We start from the raw sequence: 9,153 nt of genomic DNA, 5'->3' as shown, positions 1-9,153 counted from the left end.
ACATTTCAGACTCCTGGATTGCAGTTCAAACACCGACTGTCCCTGGAGCATTAAGACTGTCACTTCACTTCACTTTTCTGCCTCAGTTCCCACATTTGCAGCTCAGAATTATATCTTCTACTTGCTTCATGAGAGGCTCCCAGCAACTAACTAATGGGTATAAGTAGGTACATATTAAAATTTCCAGTTACTTGGTGATTTTTGTATGACTATATAAAGCTCTAAATAAAAGCATTATGCAATAGTACGTGTTACTATTAGAATTAAAATACATATTTAAACTAATAGTGCAACTGCTTCATAATCAGAATGTATGTTAATACGGTCTTCTTTTCCTGAAGACAATAAAAGCTGTTCCAGATTATTGTTTGGAACTATTGTTCCAGTAGATTATTGTTTGGAACTTTCACCAACTTCACTAGTTAAACAACTCAGAGTTGATAACTATGAGGACATGGAAAACAAAGGAAAGCAATGCAGTTCTTATGGCAAGAAACTTCCTCTGGGTTTGAACAAAGCCACACATAATGATCCTGACTTCTGGATGCTTCAGTGCTAAAAATACCAAATCATAAGTCAAAGTCTAAACTTCCCAAACTTTTTCTGCTGTTGTGTCAGCAGAATAAAATGCTAAGCCTTCTGTAATGAGGAAGAAATTAGTCAATCAGGGATAAAAAAAGAACAGTTTATGCGGCTAATGTATGGTATTAATTTAGATTACTGAAGCTGGCAGCCAAAGCAGCTGCTCTAAGGAGGGTGGTACAAAGTTTCAGGTTGATCCTGTAGTTCCCTCCCACCACCTTCCAGCATGTATATAAATTGTCAGCTCTCCAGACCCTTTGCCAGTTCTCTCTTCTAGACTTGTCAGAAGCAACAGAGGACTAAAGATGAAGATCTTTTTCTTATTCACCTTTTCTACTATTTTCTTGACTTCTTTTGAACAAGCATCTGCATCTGCTCACTATGACAAGATTTTAACTCATAGTCGAATAAGGGCACGCGACCAAGGGTAAGTGCATTGTGTTCATTTGCATTTTAAATGTGGGTTTCTTAACAGTTATTCTCTCCTTTCTTCTCACATTATATTAAATGTGTTTTTTCTTTCACTATGAATTCTTACTATCATTCAAGAATAACTTTCTTTCTGAATTAATTTTATAAGAACTGCTCCTGAATTAAAAGTTTCTTGGGGAGTTTCAAAAGGAGTCAAATTAATGTTAAACTTCTTAAAACCTGTAAAAAATAAAATCCCCGCTTCCTGATGAATAAGACACATACATTTTAGAATCATTTAAGTCAATTGCAGTTCATAATTAATATAATGGGATATGGGGTGTGTTTAATATACATTTTAAAATATTTGGATAGAATTGATACCTATTCCACAACATTTACTCTCTTAATTCTATCCTAATGAAAATCATGAGCTCTACTTTCTGACACGGGAAAATACACTAGGAGTCCTTTGTAAAACTTCTGCTCCTGCTAGAGTAATGCAGCAAGCTGCTCAGCAGGGTGTCCAGAAGACAATGCTTACAAGCCAGTCTGCTCAGAGACATGGAACTAATTTGAACAGCTGGTGTCAGGGAAACGCATGTGTCTAAACGTATTTTCTTTCAGTCTTTTAAGTAAAAAAACTTTCTGTGAAAAGAATTGTTCACCATCCTGTCCTTCTTATTGAACTCTCTCTATCTCTCTCTCTCCCTCTGTGTGTGTGTGTTTTGAATAGAAAGAGTTGTCTGGCTTCCCATTGTTGTAAAGCATGTGTTCTAACTTTTGAACTGATGAACTTCTGTACTGTAAAAGTATATGAATTAGTGACAAAACACCTTTGCTCCATGGAATTTGCTCTTAAGAAATTCCTCTACACTACCATGCTAAGAAAAAGTTTTCTCTGTTTGAAATCTGTGACTCCTTTTATTTACATGCCAATTACCCTTTGGTCCCCAGTAATTCCCAGAATGTTTACTTAGGTGCTTGCGGTACTCCAAAAGGTTTGTAATCAAAATAGCTGATTGATTTACAGAAGACAGGGTTCCCTTTTACATAAAGAACCAGTCACTTCTCTTCACCATCTGCCCATGACCTTCAGCTGCACAGATGTGTGCAAGAAAAAAAAAACTTTAATAAAAAGAGCTTGATGGTATTCACAGCTCAGTTCCTAGTGGCTTGTAATTAATTCACTTCCCAGGAGGAAGGAAGAAATGTAAGGCATATTGAGGCAGAGGGTCAGGACAGAGCAGATGGGGATCATCTGTCCCTACCAGGAGAGTGGGCTTGCCAAGGAACACAGCTGGGTAGTCCCAGGAGCTTGCACTGTAGTTGCTTCAATGCACACCTGCCCTGACAACTGAACCCAGATGTTGGTTTCTTACTCTTGCTCAGTAGGAACTGTGTTTGCTGCTATTTTATATAACGCTTTCCCAAAGATGAACAAAAATTCCTTTTTAAAATGTTTCTCACTCCCACCCATAGCCCCAATGTCTGTGCCCTTCAGCAAGTTATGGGAACCAAAAAGAAATACTTCAGCACCTGCAGAAACTGGTACCAGGGAGCCATCTGTGGAAAGAAAGCGTAAGTATCTGCTGTTTCTAAACATTTATTGAAATGGCATAGTGTACTATTAGAAAGTTCTTATTTTCTCAGTGAAAATTTTGAAACAAAATACTTGTTTCAGAAGCAGAGGCAGGAATAATGAACTTCATAATTTTACAGTGTTACAGCATCCCTTTCCCTAAAACCACCTCTAAAACCACTCGAGTAACTGATTCAATGATTGCTGCCAAAAATAGTCACAAAAGGCATGAAAATGACAGCATGGTATGTAGCACTTTTTAAATTGAGTGGGCTTCAAATCATTAGTTTAAGGAATAGTTATTTAAGTTTTTGTATCTCTCTTTTAAACATGAGGAGAGGTTAAGTGTCCTACCAAAAAATGCAGGGGGATCTAAGAAGCCAGTTGTGGAAAGAACGCAACACTATCCAGCAGAGTTGAGTGGTTAGACCACATCTTTCCACAAAGGAAAAAAAAATATATATATATGCGTATATATATATATGGGTGTATATATATACATATATATATGCGTATATATATATACTTGAGGACACAAAATAAGTCTGGGTGACTTTGACATTCTTTTGGAATCTGTATATAAATTTCATTTTTTAGTTTTTCTGATAATGCAAGCCATTGCCTTTTCATGTGGAAAAAAAAGTCAGTAGTATTGGTCACTACCTCTGCATCTACCACAGAATGGTTTCAGGGTAAGAACACACACAAAAGCTCCAATCCAGAACTTGGTCTGCCCCATTTGTCATGTTTAAAATTTAGTTAATTTAACAGCAACTGACACTGTTTACCCAATGCATTAAACTAATGTTTTTCCAGTGTACCACATTTTTCTCTTGATGTTACACAATTACTTGGATAACTTTCCCAGCAGTTGTCAAAGGAAGTTATTGTTTCTGCTTTGCCATTATTCTCTTACAGGGTCCAGATAGGTCTGGGATGACATTTTCAGAACAGCTCAAGAGAACAGGGAGTCTAGGCTTCATTTGCAACTGTGTGATATCAGGAGTCTCATATTGAAAGCCCATAAAAAATCTTCCACATATCTGTGTAATGTTCAAGTACACAATTTTAATAGTCACTCAGAGATTATGTGCCCTAAGAAATAGATATTAAGTTACATTGATACAAGGTGCATATTACATGCATGAGGAACTTAACTCCTTTAAAAGTAAGATAGGTGTTTAAAACGTACCTAAATAACCTCAATCACTGTTTCAGATGTTAATGAAAAGTGAAAGAAAGATTCTTTGTTTCCAGGCCAAAGGATTCCTTAAAGGAGGTTAATATGGAAGAAAAATAATGATTAGCAGTATTGATCACATAAGCCAAAGATGGCTCCCTTTATAAAATAATCTTATTCACAGTTCTTCTTAAGCATGATCCCTATACGTTTTAATGTAAAACTGATTACAACTGTATGATTGTCCATGTGGGCGAAATACCTCCGCTAATGATTTTTTCACTGTTCAAATCAGACATGAATTTGTAGACAGTAGTCAGGCAGAGACCTGAAATAGACTTATACTGTGATTTCTAGTACTCCTGTTGGGTGTCAGAGGCTTTGCATTTTTGAGATTCCCAAAAGACACTGCAGGTCATAACACAGTATTGGAAAGGACCCTTAGGGAAAAGACTGAAGAAAGACGTTGGAGGAGGAAGTTTTCTCCCATTGTCTTTCTGAGAAAATGTGTTTATTTCCCTGCCAGTGTAACATGGATTAATGGAATTTAGTTTCATTTACAATACAATGAGGCATAAATTCCACCACAGTCTTGCCTTTCAAGGCAAGTAGTGACACAGTTTTGAAGTCTAGACATGAAGTATGATACCATGGCCCTACCTGAACTAAAGAAAGTATGATTTTCATGGAACAAGTTATCACCCTAAGTTTTCTGCTATTGTAAACTTTATTGGATTGCTAATTACTTATTTCCTTAAGGATATGAAAGAAAGTAACAGCATTAAGCTAGAGTGGTAGTAGCACAAATCATAACAAATTTCCTTTGAAGAGAAGCAATCTGCTTATTTTAAATCCTCAGAATTTCTTCTGAAATATGATTTATTGTCTAGAATCCTGACCAGTCTCTCCTATTTTGAATTTAGCTTTGTTTTTCTTAGATATTCCTGACAGGGTAGAATCAATTTTTCATACAAATTATCCAGAAAGTTTGGGTAATTAAAAATTGTAACAATGAACAATTTCCAGTCAATCTAGACTCTGTGTGGTCATTTACCCCATCTCTGCCTTCAGTTCCTTCAGTACCCATAGGTTTATAGTCTTTATCAGAATCTTCTCCTCCAGGTGGCATTATAATACTGACTTCCTTTCTTCCTCAGTGGACATGCTGCAAGTCATCCAAAATATTTCACCTTTTGAGAAAAGTCTGCCATACCACTGATTTGTTTGGCATTACATGCTATTCCACTACAGACACATTAGGAAGAAGGATATTTCCTGAAAATGACTTAGACTGAAATTTGGATATTCTCAAAGTCAGCTTTGGAAACCAACTTACTCCTGTGGTTTTATTCCTAGAAAGATGTTGTGTCTTCCCAGGAGCAAAAGTTTGCTCTCAGCACAAATCTGAGAAGGAACTCATTACTTTACTAAGCTCCAGAAGTAAAATGAGTTGTGTAGTGAGAGATAGCTTAACGTGTAAGGAAAAGTAATTTGAAGAAATAGACAGTTTGGACTCACATGACTCTGTTCTATTCTCTGACAAGAATTTAGAGTAACATAAACTGAAAAACATTTGACAGAGCTAGCGTAAGGCAATAAGCAGGAAACCTTCTGCAGCCAACCAATGGCAGACACTGAGAAACAGTATCTCCATCCTCTTTTAACACTCCTACCATTGTAAGTACTCAGAGAGGAAGGCTAGAAGGGGAAAACAGTGTGTATGAAACTAGAGTCATAGGCATAACTGGGCTTTTTATTTTGTGTGTGTGTATGTGGCTGTAATAGAACATCTGTTATAATTTAGTCTTAGCTCTTAATTGGATTTTTATATTATGTTCTCAAAGCATAGATGGAGATTTGACTAAAGGTGTTACTTTAGTAAGAACAGTAATCCAAAGGACAATGGCTCTTCTCAAGTCAATATCTCTGATATCTCTATGTTAACAAGCCATTCATGAATGTATATATGATCTATAAAATGTTTATTTAAGAAAGTTTTTTACATTTACATTTCCTGTCAACTCTTATAAATTTCTAATAGGGATACAACTTAAAGATTTGCTAAAAACAAAGTCTGTTGGACCAGAAAGCTTTCCACTGTTTTTATACAATATTTTATCTCCATGCCAGCAAGGAGTAGAAAGGGATGAGTCACAGAACTCATCTGAATAAGCTGAAAACTGCTCTGTTAACCAAGAATAACAAGGACATAAAATAGTCTAGCTCTATCTTCTGTTCCTTTGGAATATATTCCCTTGGATGCAGTAGGAACAGGAGGGTAGTAAAAAATACAAAAGCAACAACAGCAAGATGGACACCATCTTATACTGAGCTAGTAGGGTGATACAGATGAGGATGACTTACAGTGTGAGATGGCACTTCTCACGTGTACTGTGTATATGAGTGATGCTGAGGAAATGCATCTTGCATCAAGTTATATCTTGTTCTGAAGTTATCTTGGAATTCTCTCTATGGACCCCTCTTCTTCCATTCTGTCTTCCTCACTACATTTTGAGCACATTTGATACATCAACTTTCACAGAATCATCTCTAATTGCTGTCAACCATAATGGAATATCAATAATGATTAGTAGGAATTTACAGTAACACTTGATGACTGAAAAAAGCCTTGGTTGTACATAACAAGTTACATGGTAAATAAGGCACTGATCTTGTAATGCTTGAGTCAAGAAACATCTTTCTTAATCATGTTCTTCAGCCAATTTTCTGCCCTTCATTAATTGTTGGGTATGTTAAGAGGAAACAACTTTCCATATCTTATGCTATACTTGCAACTCAACTTCTTTTGCTTCTCCAAAAGCTAATGAAGACTGCCGTCTCTTATAGCTACTCAGAGGGTGGGGGTAGAGATATTTTCTATTCAGTGGAAAAGAACAATTTTCTCATGACAAAGCAATTCACACAGTTGGACAAACATTCTGAGTCCTGTCAGGTGACTTGTTTTATTAGCTTCTGACAAGGATGCAACTAGGAGGAAGGGTATAAGGTTAATTTCCTTGTTAATTAGTAAATCTGTAGCTTAAACTCTCTTCATCTTGTATTCCTAGGAAATAGTCATTCAGTGAATTGCCCTACAGAAACATACTAAGAACTGTAGAAATACTTTCAATATATGGCTTGTCTGCTAAAGAGATGAACATGCCAGAAATGTGAAAATGTCATGTACATATGTGTTTATGACAGAATAGAAATGATAGGGTTTGTTTGGTTGTTGTTGTTTTCTAATATTTATTCTTTAACATCTCTATCAAACCACAGTAAATTATGGAATTCCAAACTTGACTTTTAAAATAATGCTTTGTAATGCTATTGATCTTCGAGTCTACATTCATTTTTTAAATCTCTTCTAGTAGTTTAGATAGTGAAGTTCTTAAGTCCAACTTTTCATTTGAGTAAGCTGTTCAGTTTAATGAGTTTGTGGTTAATGTTTGTCAACTTTAGCTTATGAAAAATGAGAGAAGCCTATTCAACTCCCACTGAAGAGTCATCAATTTAAAAATTGGAATGCAGTAGTAAAGACTCAGCAAAAGTCTTCAAGGAATTACTGTTGAGAACTCTTTTAACACTGCCAACATCAGCCACAGATATAAAAATAAGACTTTTATGTAAAACTATGATGGCAATTTTCCTTGTCATTCCCAGTGTACCATAGTTTGAAAAGAAATATCTGAAATGTAAAGTCAGCAAGTTTAAAATATGCTTTAGACCTTGATAAGGTCGACATAATTTAGACCTGATATTATTTGTTGATATTCCCTGCCTGTAAGGGCCAAAATCAACTCAGTGATAACTCTGTGAATTTCAGTGTTTGCACTTTATTATGAGAGAATTGTCAAGCAAAGCTATGGTAGATCTTTTGTTTCTGTTATATTAATTAAGAAGACATTATATCCTATTGACTTCAGAGCTAAGTTAAATGTTAAAATACAGAATTATCAGTTAGCCCTGATTTGCTGCTCTATATAGCTTATACATGCTCAAAAATGGGTATATTTTATTGATATCATTATATAACACTTAGTCTGTTCTATTGATAAATTTTATGTATACTGTGATGGCATGCTCTTTTAACCCTGTTCTTGGCTTGTTACAATCTGGTTTTCATCCTTAATCTATTTACCAGGAAACTTTCCCTCAAGTCCAGCTATTCTGTCTTTAGTCATTTTACTTTCTATGATCTGCTTTATATCTGTTCTTAATTAGTTCTCTCCCTCATTCCTGAGCTTCTTCAAAGTCTTCTTTGATACACTGGGGCTCTGCCATCCCACTTTCTTTCACCATACAATCCACAGAACCTTCTTCTTCAGTACCCTTTAAGTTCCTATATCCAGAATGCTGATTACCTCATATAGTTTTGTCATTTAAATTTATTTTCAGTTTATTTTTTTTATTTCCTTTTACAACCCAGCTTATAACAGTTCCTTTCACTGTCCCTGCTACCTTTTTTTTTTTTTTCTTTCCTCAGTCCCATTTAATCTTTTCAAAATAGACCCATCAAATTGATTTTCTTCAGCTGCTATTTTATTTACATGATCTTTTCATAACTCTGCATGATATCCACATTCCCTCCCATGTTCCCTCCTATCACTTAAACTCAATGACTGCAGTCATATTGTAAATTCAAAAGCTCTGCATTTACTAAAACAACAACTAAGTTGTAATGTATACAGAATAGGTCAAATGATAAAAAGGCCACAAATGTCAGAAGAATGTATACTTAGCTATGCAAAATTAATAATGAAAAATAAAAATAAAAATTAAAAAAAAAAAAAAGACAAGGCTATGAGCTGAAATTTGTGTACAGTTGTCCTGTATGTTACTTAATTATGTTTTTCATTTTTATTCCACAGAACTGTCTTATACGAGTGCTGTCCTGGATATATGAAGATGGATGGTATGAGAGGATGTCCTGCAGGTACAGGCTTATTTGCATGTGGATGAATCAGTATATGACAAGCATTACAACAGAGGAGACTTTGGGCCCCTCAGTACAAGAAGGACATTGAGGCCCTGGAACGTGTCCAGAGAAGGGCTACAAAGCTGGTGAAGGGCCCAGAGCACAAGTCCGATTAGGAAACTGGTGTTGTTTAGTCTGGAGAAGAGAAGGCTCAGGGGAGACTTCATTGCTCTCTGCAATTACCTGAAAGGAAGGTGTGACGAACTGGGGGTTGGCCTCTTCTCGCAGGTAGCTAGTGATAGGACAAGAGGGAATGGCCTCAAGTTGCTTCAGGGGAGGTTCAGGTTGGAAATGAGGAGACATTTCTCCTCAGAGAGAGTAATCAGGCATTGGAATTGGTTGCCCAGGGAGGTGGTGGTATCACCGTCTCTGGGGGTGTTCAAGGTAAGGTTGGATGAGGTGCTTAAGGAACATGGTTTA

The 9,153-nt window shown here is 36.1% G+C and overlaps 1 protein-coding gene across 10 annotated transcripts in view; it reads left to right on the top strand.

The window, feature by feature from the left end:
* The first annotated feature begins 524 nt into the window (after window positions 1–524).
* Window positions 525–9,153, top strand: part of POSTN (periostin) — a 35,486-nt gene continuing 26,857 nt past the window's right edge. For all 10 annotated transcript variants that reach the window (XM_084506135.1, XM_084506140.1, XM_084506142.1 and 7 more), the window contains exons 1-3: window positions 525–1,009; window positions 2,476–2,574; window positions 8,627–8,691. In XM_084506135.1, the coding sequence (XP_084362261.1) occupies window positions 888–1,009; window positions 2,476–2,574; window positions 8,627–8,691 (286 nt within the window). In that variant the 5' untranslated portion in view covers window positions 525–887. The remainder of the gene's footprint in view (window positions 1,010–2,475; window positions 2,575–8,626; window positions 8,692–9,153) is intronic.

The sequence above is a fragment of the Aythya ferina genome, assembly GCF_964211825.1.
Source record: "Aythya ferina genome assembly, chromosome: 1".
NCBI classification, from domain to species: Eukaryota; Metazoa; Chordata; class Aves; order Anseriformes; family Anatidae; genus Aythya; species Aythya ferina.
This window is presented reverse-complemented; position numbering and strand designations above follow the sequence as displayed.